Source organism: Epinephelus fuscoguttatus, linkage group LG11 (genome assembly GCF_011397635.1).
Source record: "Epinephelus fuscoguttatus linkage group LG11, E.fuscoguttatus.final_Chr_v1".
Taxonomy (NCBI): domain Eukaryota; kingdom Metazoa; phylum Chordata; class Actinopteri; order Perciformes; family Serranidae; genus Epinephelus; species Epinephelus fuscoguttatus.
Window position 1 is genome coordinate 40,132,456 of NC_064762.1, and position 21,654 is coordinate 40,154,109.

A 21,654-nucleotide genomic window follows, 5' to 3' on the forward strand; every position below is an offset into this window, starting at 1 on the left:
TAATAAAGACAGACAAAAATGTCTTTATATATATGTACATCTATACATGATTTATTAGTTTGGCCCATGTCCCATCTGCTAACAAGGGGGAGGGGTGGGGTGGGGGGGTGGGGGTTACGACCTATACTGCAGCAAGCCAGCAGGCGGGCGATCAAGATGTTTTGGCTTCATTGATTTTAAGATTTTGGAAATACACAGCAAAAGTGAAAAAATATTCTTTCAAAGTAAACACACTGATGTCAGTTCAAAATAAACAGTAAGCTTACATGGCACTGATGATACTCTGTGTTTACCGCTCCGCAGAAAAAATAAACTAATAATGCCTTGCTAGCAGGCTGGCTAGCAATCAGTTCTGGCTGGCTAGCAATCAGTGCATCATTGATTCTAATAAGATATTCATGCGAAGAAATTTCCCTGGGGTGTTCCTGAGATATTATGTTCACAAGTATGAGACAGACAAGGTCACAATGACCTTAACCTTTGACCACCAAATTTAAGTTCATCCTTGGGTCTAACCAGACGGACAGATGTACGTACGGACAACCTGAAGACATATTGACTGATTGAGGCATAAACACTAATAATTAAAAACCTTTTTTAACTCTTTTGTATTAACTAAGTTGGATGTGTTTTTTGTTGGGGACAGGGTGGGTATTCTATTGCATAATCTGCGATGCACTTTGTAACCCTGTTTTGAAAGGTGCTATATACAAGTTAATATTATTACTTTTGGGGAGCTGTCATGCTGTCCATCTTTATATACAGTGACTGGTTCAATCTGAGCAGCAGTCTGTTTGCATGATTTTATAAATGGTGGACAGATGTCGCTGTGTCCAAGTCAAAGTCAAAGTCAGTGTGATCCAAAATGAAGGAAGCGGATCTGATGCTTAGTAATAAAATAAGCAGCAGTAATTTCTGTTCCCCCCAAAATCAGATGAATGACGCACTGCAGTACCAGGATACTGACCTCATTATTATAATAATCATAATAGAGGGTCTGATTGAACAGGAGGCCTGAGGGGGCGACGTGCAGACAAGTCTTTGGTCTGTATGTATGTACTGTGTGTTTATGTGTTGTTTTGCAGGAATGATGCTGCAGCCATGTTTTCTGAGTAGTGTAATGCCTACATGCCAGTGAGGATGAGGATTATGGTTCAGACAGGCTTCCTGTGTGTATGTGGGGTTTTTTATGGGCCACGTCCTCTGCTAGAAACAGGAAGGCAGAGTAATCGGGTGTCTGTCAGAGAGAGACTGAGGGGTTGACAGACTGAGGGGATGAGGCAGGGAAGCTTGCTGACAGCAGCAGAGGCCTGTCATACACACACCGTACGCACATAAGTACACAATTACATCTGCAGACAGACGCATGGAGCGAGACAGAAGGGGAGACAAAGACAGCCACAGACCAGCAGGAGACAGAGACACAGAGACACAGACTGTAGCTGAAAGAATCCATTTTCTAATCAGCAGAGTGGAGCTGCAACTCATCTGAACCACATGAACACAGAACACAAAAGTCTGGTTCAGAAGGGTGTGAACTAACTGCAGTGTCAACATCATGATTCAGGCATCAGTGTCCTAGGACAAACCAACCATTAAATGCCAAAAAGGTGAGTTTATTTGTTGTTTAGGAGATGCTTAAAATGAGGCTAAATTAATGCAAATAAAGGCATCAATACTGGTTCTGCCTCTATCAAAATAGCAGAAAAACTGATCTGATATGAACAGTGATCTGAACTGAAGAGTGCACAGTCAAAGAGACAGAAACAGACAGCAGACAGAGAGACAGACACAAACATGCAAAGACCTGCTCCTGATTAGTGGACAGCCTCCCACTGACAGAGCACAGTGGATGACCTTGTGGATGGACAGATCTCTATTTTGCTCCCCTTTTCTTTCAAAAGGGGATTCAGACTTTTCAGCACGTCTGTCAACAGTATCTTTCAACTCTTGTAGCCCCCCATCACCACCCTCAGTCTCCAACCCCGGTTCCCCCTCGACGTCTCACTGACACATACGAAATAGTGGGCTGGTGTTGTGAGGCTGCATCTAGCTGCCATATGTAACAATATTTTGCTTTTGTTCATAATGCTGTTGATGTGTAACCCTGTTAATGTGAAAAAAAAAAAAAACCAAACATTTTGTGAAATGAGAAGCTCCATCAATCATAGCCACTTTAAGTTATTTTGTACTTCCTAAACTCTCAGACAGTTCCTTGATTGAAAAAAAAAAGTGTGCATAACTGTGTGTGTCAAGTTACTTTTTGGCCTGCTCATCAGCGTATTTGAAGGGGTAGTTGGCCAGTGTAGCTTTGTAGCCCGTGTTCTTCACCATGTTGTTCCAGGTCACCAGTCGCTGCCCAATGGCTGTTCCTCGTGGCTCAAAACCCTTTTGGGAACAAAGAAAGAAAGCGAACAAGTCTTGATAATTGGAATATCATTATTGTATTCACAGTCCTAACACTACAACCCCAATACCAAAAAAACGTTGGGACACAGAGTAAAACACATAAAAACAGAATGCAATGATTTGACCTATGTTCAATTGAATACACTACAAAAGATATTTTGCATTGATGATGTTTCCATCATTTAAATCATGTGACACTGGAAGAAAACAGACATTCAAGGGTGAAGGACATTTACACAAAGACTGTAATGAAAATGTCTAATTAGAGAGATGACGAGATTCAGGAACTTCTGTCGCTAAGGGCAAAAGCTGAAATTGTCAGACGAATTAAAAAAACAGACAAGAGACTCAGTTGTTTCTAACTAAGTCATGAACCGGCTAGGTGACTGTGGCGTAATTAGCGTCATGTCCTGGCTCAAACACGTTCTATCCTGGCACCACCCCTCGCATAAACCAAACAATGAATTTCCAATAGGTGAGAACTCTTCTGACAATCTCCTGTTGTGTTATACATGTGTGAAAGAGAAACTCGAGAAAATGTCTGGACCCAATTCTCCAGACATTGCCTGGAGTTCATAAGTGAAAACCATAATTCTTTAAAAATTATGCGCATCATGTCCTCTGGGCTAAAAAAGGAAAAGGACCATTCAGATTGTTACCAGCCCAAAGTTCAAAGCCAGCATCTGTGATTGCATGGGAGTGTGTTAGAGCCCATGGCATCATGGGTATCTCTCACATCAGTAGGGATGGGTATTATTAAGATTTAATGATACTATTACTCTTATCAGTACTCCTTATTGGTTAGGTACTTTGTTAATACAACATACTTTGTTGCTTTTTAGAAAATGAATTAATTTAAAAAGAATAAATTCAGAACAGGATTATTGAATATTTTAAATATATCTAAATGTTTCCAGAGCAGCAACAATCATTTTTACGACAGCAATGTTACTATATAACTAATATATTTGACATCACAACATTAAATATAAGTCATTCTTCCTGTCCTCTGCTGATGTGATTCACTGTGTGTAGGTATCATTAGTGCTGGTAGAGAGAGGAGGGGCTCTTTGTGTCAGCCAGCAGCTAAGTTTAAAAGTATCTGCCCAATTTTAAGATAAGTGGCAAACTAAGCTAAATGCTTAGTTTACATACAGACAGCTGTCATTTTAGCCTATCTGTAACAATTCGTTATTAGCCAAGCTAGCATACTGTCCTTGTGTAAAACATAATGTCAGCGGCAGCGGATGAGAGACTGTGGACAGAGCAGTATGTAATATTGCCGTCTACATGCTTACATGTTTATGCTTGCTGAACACATGTACTGATAAATCATTGGCTTTTTACTCGCGAAGGTTTAATTACACTTAAAGCAACTCGAGTTATTAATTTTTGAGTGATTGTCATTTTGTTTCCGCCCTCTCTGCTGTTCACTGACTACTCCGTGTCATGTGGGGATTTGTGTGTGTTTGTGTGTGTATGCGGAGGAGGTCAGCCCCTGCATAGAGCAGAGGTGAGAGGCTGCAGGATGATAATGAATTAAACCAAATTACTAAAAAGTACCAATAAAAGAACTGATAACATTGAAGCTTATCAATGCTATGAACTTTGATAACTTAGCCCTGAGGCTCATTTAGTATCCGGTTTTGATACGCTATCCATCTGTGAATGCACCATAAATGCTGAAAGGCACATACAGGCTTTGGAGCAACATATGCTGCCATCCAGACAATGTTTTTTTTTTTTTTTTTTTCCAGGGACGTTCCTGTTTATTCCAGCAAGACAATACGACAAATTCTGCACATGTTCCAACAGCATGGCTTTATAGTAAAAGAGTGCAGGTACTAGACTGACCTACCTGCAGTCCAGACAAGACTACTATTGAACATGTGTGGCACATTATGAAGTGCAAAATGTGTTGTATCAAGGAAGAATGGGAAAGAATTTCACTTTCAGAACTTCAACTGTTAGTGTTCTCAGTTCCCAAACACAGACTTAGTGTTGTTAAAAGGAAAGGTGAGGTCACACAGTGGTAAACACGATCCTGTCCCAACTTTTTTTGAAACATGTTGCAGGCATCAAATTCAGAATGAGTATATATTTACAAAAACAATTATCAGTTTGAGAATTAAAAATCTTGTCTTTGAGCTGTTTTTATTTGAATATATGTCAATGTATTCTGATTTTAATTCATGTTTTACACAGAATCCCAAATGTTTTGGAATTGGGGTTGTATGTTATGGTATACTGATGCCAACTGACCATCGTACAGTAGCTTACCATTCTACTTGAAACTTCCATCCTTACTTATGGAAGACACTCTAAATATCCCTCTGCAACATTGCACTTTTCAAGTTAGCTTGTTCCACCCAGTACGAGCTAATAAAGGCGTACCAGGAAGGCAGTCACATATATCTGCAACTGGATTACTTTCAAAGTGAGCAGGGTTCTTAACATTACTTCTGACACATAAACAAAACCACTCAGTATTCAAGAGAAACCAAATGCAACTGATGAAGTCTTTAATACATAATAATGTCAAAGTGTTGGCACTGTTTATATGTGTAGTGGAAAATGTCTGTCTCATAAAATGTGTTCTGTTTGCATAAGGACTCTTAATATTTCAAAGAGCTTCTGGCCTGAAGCCATGCTGATCTCCTTGTTCCTTGCTCCACAGACCACACATCCTCAGTGTTCAGGTCTAGGTGAGGCTGCATGTTTGGAAGCAGAGAGAATCACGGGTCTGTACTCACCAGCAGTGGGTCAGAGAAATCCGGCAAGTCAGGCACCAGGATGCCCACAAGGGCACACACCACGATGAGCACTGTGCACACCCCCAGCACCACCACTGGCCAGTCAGCTATCAGTTCGGCATAGCTGGAAACAAGGAGACTTTATGTCAGTGAACAGAGTGGTGACATATACAGGACTTGTGACAACAGCTTACTCACTGATAATTTGATACTTAATTATGTATTTAGAGAAACAGAAGACAAAAACTTTTGACAAACTGCTCACTAAACGACAAAAAGAATAAAAGTTAGGTTAAATATAGCCTGTTCCATCCTGGCTTTGCTTAAAGGGATAGTCTGGATCTTCAGAAGTGGGGTTCTAGGAGGTACTCTCCATAGTCAGTGTATTACCTACATTAGATGGCAGGCTGCCCGCCCACAGTTTGGAGAAGCAGTCTGGAGTACTGCCACAGAAGCTAACCATCTACTGCTGTGGACGTGAGCAATGACAAAATGTATTTTAGCCATCTAAAAAAAATCAATATCAGCTTAAGCATAAGCGTATTTTTCCCCGTTAAAGGTTTTTTGGGGGGGAGTTTTTCCTTATCAGCTGCAAGGGTCTTAGGAACAGAGGGATGTCGTATGCTGTAAAGCCCTCTGAGGCATATTGTGATTTGTAATACTGGGCATTATAAATAAAATTGATTGATATATTTTGAATATTTTCACAATTTTTCCTTGCCACCAAAAAATATGAATTTGACATTGCTGAACACATGAGCTGCTGGTCTACCACTGCTTCGATCAGTTAGTTTGTTTGTGTTATTTTGTGACTTTGGCATATAAAAAGTGTTAGTTCTGATTTACTTAAGTCACCCAATAACACATGCAAAACACTGTTTGAGGCAGCGGCAAACCAGCACCTTCCATGTTCAGCAAGGTAAAATTATTGTTTTTGTCAAAGGAGTCTGGTGGCTCTGACGAGAGTGTAGATGGGGAACTAAAGCAATTAACAGCTTTCCTTTAATTGCTTGCTTTCAGCTTCTTCCACCAGTTAACTGGAAAAAATACTGAACATAATACAAAGCAAAGCACTGAGATGTCAGTTACCATGGAAATGATTGCAGCTTCAAAGCACTGAGGTCAACACTAATACACTGATACTGATTTTTTTTGGTGGTTAAAATAAGTTTTATTGCTGTTCCCCTCTTCAGCAGTAAATTACTTGGCAGTACTCCTACCTGCTTCTCCAAACTAAGGGAGTGCTGACAGACATCTACTGTAGGTAACACACTTACTATGGACGAACGACCCCACTCAAAAAAATCGGAACTATCCCTTTAAGGCATTTGCTTCATTACAAGTACTGTTAGTAGCTGTCTCTGTGTTTTTTCCTGTGCATACTTTGAGTCTCCATCCCTATGCAGAACTCAAAACACTTGTGATATTGCCCCTGAACTTTTATGAAAGCCCCGAAGAAGCTGTAATCCTCTATTAAACAGTCTGCTGGATTAGGTTTGAGACAGCAGAGTTTACTGCAGCGCAACGGAGAGATGAGGAGATCCAAGCTGCTGCTTAACAGAGGCCAGGTACAGAGAGAGATACACAACTCCCATCGATAACTCTCATGACTCACTGCTGAGGAATGACGGCTCCACAGGAGCAGTGATGGATGGATGACACAAATAAAGGGAGGAATAGGAGGAAGAAGACGAGGAGGAGGAGAAGGAGGAGGAGGAGAGCTTTGCAATCCAGAACATCAACACAGGAGGAACAGTTTTTGGCAGGTCTCACCTTTTGGGGAATCGAAAGGGCCTTGCAGGGCTGAAAAACAAAAAGAGGGAGATAAATCAGACTTGCATTTTGAAGTCAAAGCAACAGACGATAAAAAACAGATTTGCAGAGACTTTTGAGCTGGAGTGGACATCTTGTCTTCATAATCCCCTGTCTTTTCTTTTTCCAGCAGCAGCACACACCTTGGGTACTGGACCTCTGAAAACATTCAAACTGACGTGGCTGTCAAAACCACTTTGCGGTGAACTTATCATAATACCCTTCGCTCCTTTTTCAAATCCCTTTCAGATGTGACAGACAAGCTTACAGTGCTGGTGTTTCTAAAACACACGTGCCACACACAGACAGTTTAGGACAGACACAAGAAATCTAGATGTATGCTACAGATTGACACAGACATGAAAATTCCTGCGACTCTATTTTCTTGTGTAGTGTAGCCTGTAACGTGGCCTCCTGATACTGGCAGGTTAGACCAACACACAGTGAGAGGTGTATGAAGCTTTCAGCTGCTCAGGATCTATCTGGACTTCTCGTCAGCTCCTCCTGGGAGCGGTGGGGAAGCGTCCGGTATGCTGGGAGCAGCAAACGCCCCGGGCAGAGGGGAAGAGGAGGGAATAAGAGGATGGGGGAGAATCAGATACAGCCACCTGATCACAGCGGGGCTGCAGGAGATAAATGATACGGGCTAAAGGGGCCAGGGGCATATGAGAACGAGTGTGTGTGGAGAGGTTAGAAAGGGTGGAGAGTGACAAAAAGCCAGTAGATCCTGTGATGTCCTCACATCCGCAAATGCTCAATATATAAATGCATTAAGGGGGCTGGTAAACTTTTCAACAAACGTGGAAGTACCCTGGTTCAACGAGACGTATTACGCTTTTACAAATTTTCTGTCACATATATAATGTTACAATGTTCATATCAAACAGGGCCAAAGTTTCAAATAATGAGACCAAGCTATGTAAAAGTAGGCATCGGACTGTTCTGAATACTGTTTCCAATCTTTTTTTCTACTTTTCTGCAAGCTGATGTCAGCTCATCACAGATGTCTTTATATGGTCATCTGCTCAAGCCATGCTGCTATGAGTGTTTAGACTGGTACTGAAACAATTCCTCAAGAAACTCAAGTGACTCAATTACTGAAAATCATCGATGCAAACTGTCAGCACTGAAGCTCCGTTTTATCCATGTAACTACATACAGTGCACTGTGTTTCACATGGGTGATTACTACTGTGGCACAATGCACTTATACTGTGGACACTAGACATCTATGCTCAAAATAGGAGAGGTGATTTGATAGTGCTGATTTCAAAATGACAAAGACAATAGTGAGGGATGAAGAGGTGAGACAGGCCAGAGAAAATGTCAGAAATTATCTAAAGTTTGGGATCATTTCAAGCTGAAACAAAAATACTGTACAGTAAGTCTGAGGTAAAACCAAACTAGTAGGAATGCAGTGATTTATTGGCCACACTAATTGATATCCACCTGCCATCAGCCTATTGTCAAATAAAATGACATCCCCAGATGGCAGTGACCCATGATTTTCTGTTGTGTCACATCACTTTCATGCAGGCTAAAAAGCAGGACTAAAGACTAACAGTGTCTTGTTGTCCCAGGGACAACAGAAAACATGTTTGGACAAAAACAAAAGTTTTCCCAGGATGCTGTAGGGACAAAAGGACGCAGTAAACTTACCAGTATCAACACGTCAGGAGACACAACCTATTGTTTCCCTGATAATGCTACATTGTAAACTGCACATGTATGCTGAAATCAGCAGGAGGAGAGCTAGGTAACATTGTGGTTAATGCTGGAAGCTGCATTGAGTTATATTAGTATGTGTTCAAGCTCTATTTAGTAAAAGTGAATATTGGTCGAAGACTGAATTAGAACATTCTCATGATGTGTTCAAATGCAATCTTGTTCAATGAAGCTTTTAGTGAGAAAGTTAAATGAATCCAGTTATTTGAAGGAGATATTTGTTGATGTTTTCACAGCAATATCAAACAGATATTAGAGAGGATATTATGATATGCTATTTATATATTAAAAGGCTTTTGAAATAAGTATTACTTTTCAAAAATGTTTTTCATGTGAAAGTAGTTTATTTTAGAGGTTTTTTCATAAATGTGTATGACTGAATTTGTGCTCATTTAAAGGTAGTGTAATGAAGGACTGAAAGACTGTAGAACTGTTCGTTATGTTTTTATAATTAAGATTTCTATGTTTTGCACAAAAGGGGGAATACATAACAATGAAAACAAAATAAACAAAAATAACAACAACAACAACAACAACAACAACAAGTTATTTTAAATAGGGATGTCCCGATCACGTTTTTTTGCCCCCGAGTCCGAGTCATTTGATTTTGAGTATCTGCCGATACCGAGTCCCGATCCGATACTTTGGCAATGCAGTAAAATTTTTTACTGTAGATTAACTGTATCATCCCACTATTTTTCTGTTCTTTGTGCTCTACTAGGGATGTAACAATATCGCAATATTACAATACTGTACCTCAATAACAAGCCCATGACATTTATTGCAGCATTGTAAGACAGGTCATGATATCAAAACCTCACTGTATGATAATAGTACAGTAGCTCCACGGTATAATATTAATTCCATTATCCATTAGTCAACAACACCTCGCTCCTTCTCCCTCCCTCATTCCCTCCCTCCCTCACCCAGCTCACCTCACTCCTTCTCCCTCTCTAACTTTAAATAAATACCTGGTTCTGTATCTGCCGTCACACAACAGTGTGAGAAGTTTAACGATGTCCGCGACATCTGCGCAGTCTGTCCGTGTGTCTGTCTCACGTGCGTTACGTCTGACTCACTCTCAGTAGAAGCTGCAGTGACTGTTGTTGCTGCTGGGGTCTGTAGCACTCAAACATCAACAACAACAGCTGCTTGGAAGTCAGCAGAGAAACAATTCAGCCACACACACGTACTAAACAGTCAGCTGACACGGTGACATGGACGATCGTCTCTCACACTCTCGCAAGCGCCGTCATTTCATATCGTTACATGTCCGTGACGACGCAGCCACACACACACGGACGTGCACGAAAAACAAGCGCGTTGCACCGAAGGCGCGCCGCTGGCGTCGCTTTGGGTTATGAGCGCACATGACGCACGTCTACAGTAAAAGTAATGGGTTTGAGAGTGCAAAAGAGCTACATCTGAACGCCCCCCATGCGGCCCATCTTGCTTTAGACAAATAGGGAAAACCCTGACATGTATCTGATATGTCATAGGCCTATATCCGATCCCTGATCGGGATGTAACTTCCGATTCCGATCGAGTCTGAAACCACGTGATCGGCCCCGATTTCCGATCATGTGATCGGATCGGGACATGCCTAATTTTAAACCTTGATATGGTCCCAGAATTTCACAACTGGCACATCCTTACAATCTAGGTTACCACAATAACACCACATCAATACTTCAGCATCTCATAAGGTAACCTAAACGTTAACCTCCCTCTGGGCTGCCAGAACCTGGAGCTCCCCACTCATCTGCCAGCAAAAGTCCTTTTTTCTCTTTTGTTTATTTACTAAGAAAAATTATTTCATATCTAGGGTTGCAGTGATATACAAGTTTCAAGGTATACAGTGATATAAAAGGTGATTGTTATCATACTGTGGACATTCGCTTATCTACGATATTGAAAAAAAAAAAAAAAAAGCAACTGGACGCTGAATTTTAGTTATTTTCTAAGGTGAGACATTTTACACATACTTCCATTAACAAAATGCTTTTAACTTTCAATTAAAGTAATAACACATTTGTTCAACCAATAATAACCCTTCAGTTTTCATTCCCTTAAGAGTCAATCTGACTGATAATAATAATAATAATTCTGTAATACCATAATAATACAATATTTTCTGAGACGGTTATCATACCGTACAAATCTCATACTGTTGTAACCCAATTCATATCCAATAACTTGATTAACAGATGGATTTATTGGTAGAATACTTATGTACTTATGTAGCCTACACTGCTATGTAAAACATGTAATCTCCGTTGCTGATGTTGTTAATTTCTCCCAAATTTCATATCAGATTCCTGCTGGAACATGTCTGGTTGTGTTTAGAAGCTATAATTGGTCTTTTTCACAGTAGACAGTGCCACAGTTCTTTGCTACAGTCCCAGCTGCAACAAGGGTGCAGAGAGGTGGAGATATGGAAGACTCTGAATTGCTGACTAATCAGAGAACGCTGATCTTATTTGGGTAGGGGTCCTGGGGAGACAGGTGCTAAAACAGTGTTTTAGACACAAGGTGAATACGGGTTGTTCCAGGACAGACAGCTTGAGGAAAATAAAGTGTTTTTGAACATTCATGTAGAAACCCAAAACACAAGTACGAACCTATAAATGAGCAGAGTAGGTCCTCTTTAAGGGAAGGGTTAGTGGTGCTGTAGTAGGAGTTGCAGTACTTTGATTCTCAATATAGGTATTTTCAGTGGAAAAGGTTTTAAAGTTGACAAGGTGGAGGAGTGAGCAGAACAGAGTCTTCACTTCACTGTGATGGCATTAAAAACCACCCTGGCCCACCCATCATTGGATTAGAATAGACAAACTCTGCCAGAGAAGACATCTGTACAGATAAATGTTGTGCTTTAATAGCACCAACTAAAAGCTACAAAGATTTAAAATACATTTATCAGTGTATTACAGATTCACATCTCACTGTACAGAGAGTGGCTTTAATTTAGCCCCAAATGGCCCAGAGTGAGCTCTGAGGTCTGCCTCTGTTGCAGCCATTCAGGTCGTTAGCACTCAAGACATCAGTGCTGTGATTTAGGCAAACTGGCCAGAGGGCCAAATGAGGTTGTTGTCGTATTTTTGCCCATTTTGCCGTCAAAGTAAAATCCACGGAATGTTATAATTAGCGGTAACGGGAGGCACAAATGAACTGGAGCCATTGGTGAGGAATTTGACTCCACAGGGGTGGGCTGCAGGAAGGCTGTAAACCCCTTTTAAAGTTTCACTGGACACATTAATATGATAGCCAGATGTAAAGTGGTATAGCCTCCAAATACAAGTGAACAAACAAAGAAACAAACACTGCTGTTCTGAAGATACATATTAGATAAACGTATTTGAAAATGTTACTTGTTACATTTATAGATTAGAATGCTTCTTTTATATTCTTATTCTTCTTTCATATTATTCCAAATATTTAATCATTCTTGAATATAATAAAATGACTGACTTCTTCTGTAACGTGGACTTTTCCTTCAGCTTCCAAAATGACCTATAACCTGGTTTAGTCAACAAAGCCTAATAAAAAGCACATTTTCCCTGCCCTTCTTTGAACTAGTAGCCGAGGGAAAAATCTGTATTGCTAATGTAATTCTTTTCTCTGTGCTCTGTCTCTTGGCTCTCCATGTATGGCCTTGAACTGCAGATCTCAGTACACAGATATGGCCCAAAATGGAGGAGACGAGTTATTGGAAATAGTTGGAATGGATTCATAAAAGCGCTTTCAGGCATATCTATTTGTCTACTGAAGGTCTGTTTTGAATTTTGGTCTGCAGTGCTCCAATCGAATTCATTTCAGCCAATTGGAAAGATGCGTAGCATACCTGAGCTGGCCATTTGGCCCCAGAATTTTACACACAAGTCAAAAGCAATAATTTATTCCATACTTGTAAAACTCAGGTGACCTTCTGGATTGTAGGAGATGAGTTCATGAGATCTGGCAAGCTGACATCAGTCCCTGAGACTTTTGGGGGGCTCAATCTGCCTTAAAGGGATAGTTCGACATTTTGGCAAATTCGCCTATTGCTGTAATCCCTATAGTTATATGAGTAGGTACATTACCTTTAATTGTCAGTGCCTGTTGTTCTGAGATCGGTGGGGCAGAGCTGCCCGCTGCTCAGCGCACAAAATGGAGGTGAACGGTACAGCCCCCTCTCTCCCTCAAAACTAATCAAATACACCATCAAATGACTCCAAAACGCTCTAGTGGATAACACATGGCTTGCGCATTCCCCACGCTATGAAATAATAATGTATAATTAAGTAACATTACAACACATGAAGCAAATACCCGGAACTACTAACTGCACTAAACAGTGCGCTGTTTGAAATCACTCGGCCCAGCAAGTACTGTATGTCTTGGATGTAGTTCCGGCTGTGCATTTGGCTTCAAAACAACTCTGTCTCATAATATTACATTATTATTTCATAGCGTGGTGAATGTGTAAGCTACAAGTTGTCCACAAGAGTGTTTTAGAGTCATTTGATGGTGTATTTGATTAGTTTTGAGGGAGAGAGGGGGCTGTACCGTTCACCTCCATTTTGTGTGCTGAGCAGCAGGCAGCTCTGCTCCACCGATCTCAGAACAACAGGCACTGATAATTAAAGGTAATGTACCTACTCATATGACTATAGGGATTACGGCAATAGGCGAATTTGCCAAAATGGCGAACTATCCCTTTAAGTCCAGAAAAATACAGAAACACAAAGGACACAACACTACTGAAGCTTCTGCACATGGAAATGGTAAAGATATTAAAAAAAAGGCCAGAGAAAGGTGGTGAGGTGGTGAGGTAGTTGGGGGTTAGCAACAGAGAGAGGTAGTGTTGACTGATGATCACAGAGGCTCTAAATTCAGCAAGACGACATCCTGCCACGTCAGGTTTCCTCCCAAACTCTCTTATCACTTCAACTCTAAAACAAACCTGAAATTCAGACTCTCTCTCTCTCTCTCTCTCTCTCTCTCTCTCCTTTTCTCTTATTTTCCTTCTCTCCCCCTCAGCCCCAACTAACCTTTCAGTGTTATTCTATTTACCGGAGGGAGAGTGTTTCAGGATCACTGGGCTAATTAATAAGGTAAACACACACCACCAGCCGCTCACTCAGCACTGTGCTGACAGAGCTGAGAAACAGAGAGGCAGTTGGGGACTGAGTGTGTGTGAGAGTAAGCTGTGTGTTTGTACTTGTGTGTGCTTAGGAGCCCTGAGTGAAAGTTAACAATTGGGATAGAAATGTGGAGAAATGTTTGGTCTAAGATTTCACTATGAGATGTACAGCAATGGCTGATTAACAGCTTTAAGGCCAGAGTATGCTGGAAATGACCTTATGTGTACTAAGTGTGTTCTGAATAGGGCTCGCCAATTGATATTATACTGATATCGTGATATGAGTCTAGATATCATGTCAGATTTTGGATATTGTAGTATCAGAAGTGTTGACTTTTCCTGATTTTAAAGGGTGCATCTCAGTAAGGTAATGTCATTTTCTGAACTAACCAGACTGTTATTTGTCCTCACCCACACAGTCACTACATTCACATTACTGATGATTATTTATCAAAAATCTCACTGTGTCATTTTTTTGTGAAAGCACCAATGATCAACCCTACCGTTGCAATATTGATATTGAGATATTTGGTCAAAAATACTGTGATATTTGATTTTCTTCATATAACCCAGCCCTATGTCTGACCATAACAAAAGAAGTGTTTCGAACCTTTGGGAATCGCTAAAGCCTATTGTCATAAAGAGCAGCGAGATGTGCTCAGTGATAGAAATGGGAATAACAGTGAACACTTTTGGACAGCCTCTCCTCAAAAGGTTTCCATAGTGGGCTTAAATTGTAATGTATGCTCTTAAAGAGAGGCACCTGGTGATTTCCTTTACAAATGGACCCCAAGGACAATAACCACTAGAACTGAAAATCCTATTTCAACACATTTCATTAAAGTATGGTATGAGGTCCGCAAATGTCTTGGATTAGAAATTACACTCTCACCCAAAACACCACTGAGACAGAATGAACTTATACTCATGACTCTGGATAACAGGACTCTTGAAGTGTGGCATCAGAAAAGGATTCACTGTTTGGAGGACTGTTTTGACAATGGATCTCTGTTATCTTTTGAGGATCTGAGGAGGAAGTATGACTTGTCTAACAAAACTTTTTTTGTTATATTCAACAAAGATCCTTTCTTAGAGCAACTTTGGGACCTAAAATGACTTTACCTGTGCTCAAAAGCTGCTTCATGGATGAAATGCACCTGGGTTCATTTCAAAAGTGTATGTTCTGTTGATGGAAGGAGCTTCAAAAGTGGGGTTGCAAAAATCCAGAGAGATGAGAATCTGACTTGGATATAACAACAGATGCAGAGCTTTGGTCAGAGCTATATCAAAACAGTTTGTCTGCTACTATTAATGCTAGATACAGACTGATCCATCATAACTTTCCTCACCAACTCTATATCACGCCACAGAGATTGCATAAATATAAACCTGAGTTACCAGACAGAAGTTTTAGATGTGGCATAGAGGAGGGCTCATTTCTGCATTGCACCTGGTCATGTACAAAGCTCAATACATTTTGGAACAACTTAAGTGAAGTCATGACAAAACTTGTACGATTTGCTTTTCCATTGGACCCATAAATTTGCCTACTGGGGAACTTTACAACCATTAGTGCTTCTTTCCAGAACTTCCAAAAGAAGTTTTTGGAAATAGCTTTGAGCATTACTAGGAGGTACATAAAAAAATTTCCACCTTCATTCATTTTGTCTCATTTATCTTTTTAAATTTTAGATTTTTCTTTAAAAGTATACCATTCTGCCTGCTCCCCTCAAACAAGAAAAACTTACACCAGACTAAATGTGATATTGCGAAATGTTCTTGAAAATGACTCATTCCAGTGAACAGAAGATAGTGAGCTAGATATTTTGGTGATGTGAGTAGAATTATGTGCGTGTTATTGTCCAGGAGTGTGTATGAGTGCGCGCGAGGTTCAGGGTGAGGGTTCAGAGGCGGGAAGGGTGGGGGTGGTTGGGGGGTTAACTGTCAACAGACGGGCGGGTAAATACTTCATGAACAAGGCATTCAAGTCGGAGCAAGAGCAATTAGTGTCAACCGTCATGCTGCTGGGCCCACCTCGCCCTTATTAGTGCCTCGCTGGAACACTGCACACAATTAGAGGCTCGACCTAGCCATGAAATGGGTCCAGACTACCAGCACTCCCATTCAAATGACATCATGAGACTAGTTAGGCAAAAAGACACCGCACTGTGCCCGTTAAGTAAGCCTGTGTGTATATTTATACAAAGACTCTTATGGCTAAAGCAGCACACTGACAGGATATTAACAATCCTCCACAGAGAGCCAAAGTGTATGCTAGGATGACATTAATAGGACTGTAAATATCAAATAAGCCCATAGAGTGGAGGGGATAAAACTACATCAGTGTTAATGTTTTGTGAAGTAGAGATAGGTCAATAAACAATGCTAATGCTTGAACGTGAACTCTGAAAGGCTCCCTATATTAATTTGCAGACAGTGAGGTCTAAAGAGGGGCTTTTAGGTGGCATGTGACAGGTTTGTTCAACAAAAAGGCCTGGAAATGAATTAGGATGAAATCAGCAGAGCATTTCTGTAAACAAGCAATAAGATCTAACATTGTAAACTCGTTTATACCTATAACTCAAAACATTGGAGAAATACCTGACAACAGAGTCAGAAAAAGTGTACACTTTGTGTATCCAAATGTTTTCAGTATGTTCTTCAATACACTTCTGTGGATGTGCTAACCTATAAACTGTGACAGACCAGGAATAAGTTAATAAATCTTAAAACTGAATTTCTCAGAGGAAACCAAATGTAAAGGATCTAAAGGCCGGTGTTGCATTAAAAAGCAGAGATAATCTCAGTGGTGATAATAAGTAAGAGGACAGCTCCAGCAGATGACGTGAGCCACATTAACTTCGGCAGTAACACAGTGTGATTCACAGGGCATCACGTTTCTAACAGGCCTCCAATAAACACTGGAACAGGCCTGCGCTATTTAAACACAAAGTTTAAATGGAGGTCAGCTGGGGACACTCTCCTCTCGTTATCACCACAGCCATGGGACATTTCACTGCAACACAAGTGTACCAACTGCCATGTAGAGGAAGTTCTATTGTGCATTTCCTTATTTTTTGTGCACCTATGCATATGTATGGATGGATGTGGGTATAATTTATATTTCAGCCATGTAAATGTCACTATGGAGACCACCCAAAAACCTCTACATGCATGCATATAGTGATATGTTTTGTGAGTTGTATCATCTGTGAAAACATAATTTGCCATGGGAATCAAAGTAGAAAACTAACTTTTTTTGTCCAGCTGCCACATCACAATTACCACACTCTTTTAACTAGGGATGCACAATAATATCGGCACATCATTGATATTGGCTGATATTGGCTCTAAAATGAAATATCAGAATCGGTCAACATGCTTTTTCTTATATTGCACAATGAATATGAACATTACATACATTGAAAGTTTCGTGTTGCCATCTGCTGGTGGGCCATCATGATAAAAGTATGCATGCATAATATGACATTATTTCCACTACAGACTTGATGAGCATTACAACATGGTGGGAAAAAAAGGGGATATATCGATATAGGTAAAGGTTATTGGCCAAATAAGTTGTTGGGGATGGGATATCAGCAAAAAATGCAGTATCATGCAAACCTACTTTTAACTATTTAACTACAATTTTGGCTATCTACAACTAAAGAGGATCTTCCTCTGCTGGTGGACTGAACAAACCTGCCAGTGTCATCATACCCCACATTTATCAGTAGTTGTTTATCATTTATCCATATCTTTATTTTTTTGCCAACTTTTAAAAAATCTGTAATAGTGATGAATCTGTAATGATTTAGTATTGTTTTCAGCCTCATATCCATCTGTAGCTCTTTCACACATGCAGTTTATTACTGAAATGAACGGAACATTTTCTGTGTGGGGTCAAATTCGACTGAGTAACATTTTAGGCAAAATGCCGGTACTGCTTTGTCAATTAAATTGTGGATACCCGCAAGCTGAGCCCAACGAGACCTGACAGGTCACAGCGGGTTCAGACTAATATTTACAAATGATGTTTGAGTTCAGCTTAAAAATGACCAACTGTCTGTGTTGGGCTACTTCTTGTTCAGCGCTGGGGTTTGTTAGTCATGTGACAACACTTCAAGTCCACACAAAGGCTATTTCAGAGGGTAAATATTCATGTAAGTTATCGTTAGTTAGCTAGTGATGGAGGACATCAACTGAAACATGTCATCACCCAACGCCACCCAAAGCTCAGTGTACTCACTCAGGGAATTCTGGCCATTACAACCAGCTGCAACAGCATTGAACACAACTTTAGCTGGAAGAGCCATTGTCTGACAAAAGAAGCTATCACGTGGAGCGAGCACACCAATCACGAGATTCCTCTGATGATGTATTTGAATCCATATTTGAAATCACCACTTGTCTCGCAAGTTGATTATCAAATTTATTATACAAAACACTGGCAGCAGATAAAACAGCTCCTTGCCTGCCACATTCCTGAAAAAAACAAGAGGCCTCTTTCACCCAGTAGAGGTACAGCCGATGAATGTATATAGAGAACTGGACACAGCATTGAACACTGAGCCCCATTCATTCCTATGAGAGTTGTTCAGTGGCACACAAAGCCAAAATGGTTCAACTGCCAGGTATACAATTATCTGGATGATGAGCACTACTTATGCCACCCATAGAACAAGTGCACTAGGAAGTGCGGCTGAGAAGCTAACTTCCACCGATCAAATGGCTAACCTTCGGTTTGGCACTCCTCTTACGTTAACGGGTATAAAATTATTTAATCGTGCAGCTTTCCTCGACTCTCCAAATGTTATTGGACCAAATTGATCAAACCTTGAGAGTGAAACAAATCATTTTGCGGAGGTTGTGAAGCTCAAAAAAATGCATCCACTTATTTGCCGATGTCTCTTTCGCCATGTAAATCAAAAGGTAAAAGTTTTTTCAGGCTGCAGGGAATCACATGACAGTGTGATGACACCATTTGGCCACTACCAAAAAATGTCGTCAAGGCCTAGCGCACTACCTGGGAGCCTGATACATCCATACTCGAGTTTTATGGTGGTTGGCATTGATTAGTGTTACTACCATCCACTGGACTGTTCCTCGCCCCGTGTATTCCAGCATTGCCACAGCATGTGTGAAAAGGTGCAACACAGAAATGTTCCTGAATGTTAGTGCGTGTGTAACCAGTAAAAATCACTAGCAGTGCCTGAAAGGTTAGCCCAGTAATTTACTGGGAACCGTGTATGAAAGAGGCTTATAAGTCAATATGTTTTCCCATCTGCATTTGTGTGTATCCACTGGTGAGCATGGCCTTTTCTGGCTGCACCTGCCATTCCCCTGAATTCTTGGAGGTGAAATATGGGCATGCACAAATTCCAGGCATACAAGATTTCAGTACTGTAGCCAGTAGTTACAAGCTGTCAGTCAGCGTGACGTCTTTATCAAGGCTGCTCCTTCTCATCTTTATGACTTCAAGCTCACAAACCCAGAGCTATGCACAGGCATGGGTGTGGAGCAGCTAGTGCAGAAATGTCCAGAAAGATTTTCACATAACAAGATCCTCTTTTATGTGGTCCAGGGTAAAAAAAAACATTCAGGATCCCATGCCATTAAAGCTCTAGCTTTTTATGTGATTAGTACAACTTTCTACTACGAGGCAAAATATAGTGTATGACCGGTGGGGAGTGCCAGCAGGAATCTCCGTTCCACATGAATGAATGTGCCTGGCCAGAAAATCTGAATCCAGAAATCCTTCTTAACCTGCCAACCTCACACTGCATGGCTGAGTGCTACTGTAAGCAAGCCAACTTTAAGTGGATATGTGTGGCCAATGAGAGCAGCAGGGTTTCCTAGAAGACCTCCAGAGGTGGAACCAAAGGTTTTCACCTGCTGCGACACCATAAGAATCTGTTCATAGTGCTTGCTGAAAAAAACAGTAGTCTGACAGACATGAAGATGACAGCCATGGAGCAGGAATCCTGATCAAACGTGGTCATTGAAACTTGGAAGTTCCCCTTTAAAAGCAAAGACGCCTTTTTTAACAAATGGCTTTGTGTAAACTCAGTGTGTCACCACGCATTAAAAGAGAAGGATGCATGTCTAGGCAAAGGCAACATTTCTCATTTGAGAGACAGTGTAGCTCCTGATCATGCTGCTGGGGAACGAATTCAAAGACAAACTGTGATGAACCACGAAGAGTCCTACACTGTACAGCTAATACAAACTACAGGATTCCCACACATTTTCATACACAAAATTTAAAATCTTTTCTATGACTTTTGTATGTTGACTGTTGAATGGCTTTGTGCACCAGTCAATTTTTTCTTACAGTTTACATCCGTGTCTGTGAAAACATCAATGCTTCACACACATTTTGCCCCCGGCAGCACAGAAGATCTATACAATCAGCACAGTTTCAAGATTAGTGTCACCAAATCAGTGTTTGACTAAATATTTCCCCCTCTGTTCCTGAGTTATGATGCTGGGTAATGGCCAGAAAAGTGTTTTTGCAGAACATGATGATGTCACAGTTAAATTGACCTTTGACCTTTTGGACATAAAATGTCATCACTTAATTATTTTAATCTCTTAGACATTTGTGTGTCTAGTTTTGTCATTATCACATGAATCCTTGAGTTATAGCCAAAAAAAGTGTGTATTATGAGGTCACACTGATGTTAACCTTTGACCGCAAAATTCTAATCAGTTTATTCTTCAGTCCGAGTGGATGTTGGTGCCAAATTTTAAGAAATTCCCTTAAGGCATTCTTGAGATACCATGTTCACAAGAATGAGAAAGATGAGGTCAAATAGACCTTGATTGTTGACCTCCAAAAACTAATCAGTTCATCTTTGAGTCCAAGTGAACGTTTGTGCCAAATTTTAAGAAATTCTCTCAAGTTGCTCTTAAGATATTGCGTTCACAAGAATGAGATGGACGCAAGGTAAGCAACCCTGACCTTTGACATATGACCATCAAAAACAAATTACTTCATTGTTGAGTCCAAGTGAACATTTGTGTAAAATTTAAAGCAATTACCTCGAGGCGTTCTTGGGATACCATGTTCATAAACTGCCCTATTTGCCAGCTGTTTTTCAAACATTATCTCAGACATACATGAGGGGAGAGACAGAACATGAGGAGAAAATGAAGAAACGTACGTGATGGCAAAGGGAACCTTGTCACACATGGATGAATATTTGAGCTATGTTATGTCAAAAAAAAAAAAATGCTGGATTATTTCATTATGTGGAAGGTTTTTCATGGAAGATTACTGTAACATTTTCATCACACACAACAAAATTCCATGACTTTTTCCCAAAACTTTCAATGATTTTTACTAACTGCATGACTTTTCCAGGCCTGAAAAATGTGATTGTGAAGTCTCATGATTTTTCTAGGTTTTCCATGACCGTGGGAACCCTGAAACTAGTTTAAATAATAATTGCAGTGTCATTAAAATCCCACCTATACCTAATTCCTAGATTCCACTGTTGACTCTGGCCTGTAGCTTCACTCTGATTGTTGTTAAACTCATTCATGGTAGAAAATGTAGAAAAAGAAAAAATTGTCAGGTGACATAAAGACACCTTGTAACTGACAGTTGCAGGAGCCTCATTTATCAATTGCAATTTGAAGGAAGGTCAAGCGTATCTTAAAGAATGGAATGAAGATGATGCCATTTTGACCCAGATGACTTCTGGAGACCTGGCTCCAGTTGAGGCCCTGAGGCCAGGAGCCTTAATGATGATGGCTGAGTCAAAACCTGTCCTCCCTACTCCCTCACAGAGACACTGTGTGTGTGTGTTGGTGTGTGTTTGTGTGTGAT

At 40.5% G+C, this 21,654-nt stretch overlaps 1 protein-coding gene across 5 annotated transcripts in view; it reads right to left on the reverse strand.

Annotated features, from left to right (window-relative positions):
- disp1 (dispatched homolog 1 (Drosophila)) overlaps positions 1–21,654 on the reverse strand; it is a 166,995-nt gene that overhangs the window by 14,457 nt on the left and 130,884 nt on the right. For all 5 annotated transcript variants that reach the window (XM_049590637.1, XM_049590638.1, XM_049590639.1 and 2 more), the window contains 3 exons: positions 6,936–6,965; positions 5,163–5,286; positions 2,261–2,388 (listed from right to left, as the gene is read on the reverse strand). In XM_049590637.1, coding sequence (XP_049446594.1) covers positions 2,261–2,388; positions 5,163–5,286; positions 6,936–6,965 — 282 coding nt within the window. The remainder of the gene's footprint in view (positions 1–2,260; positions 2,389–5,162; positions 5,287–6,935; positions 6,966–21,654) is intronic.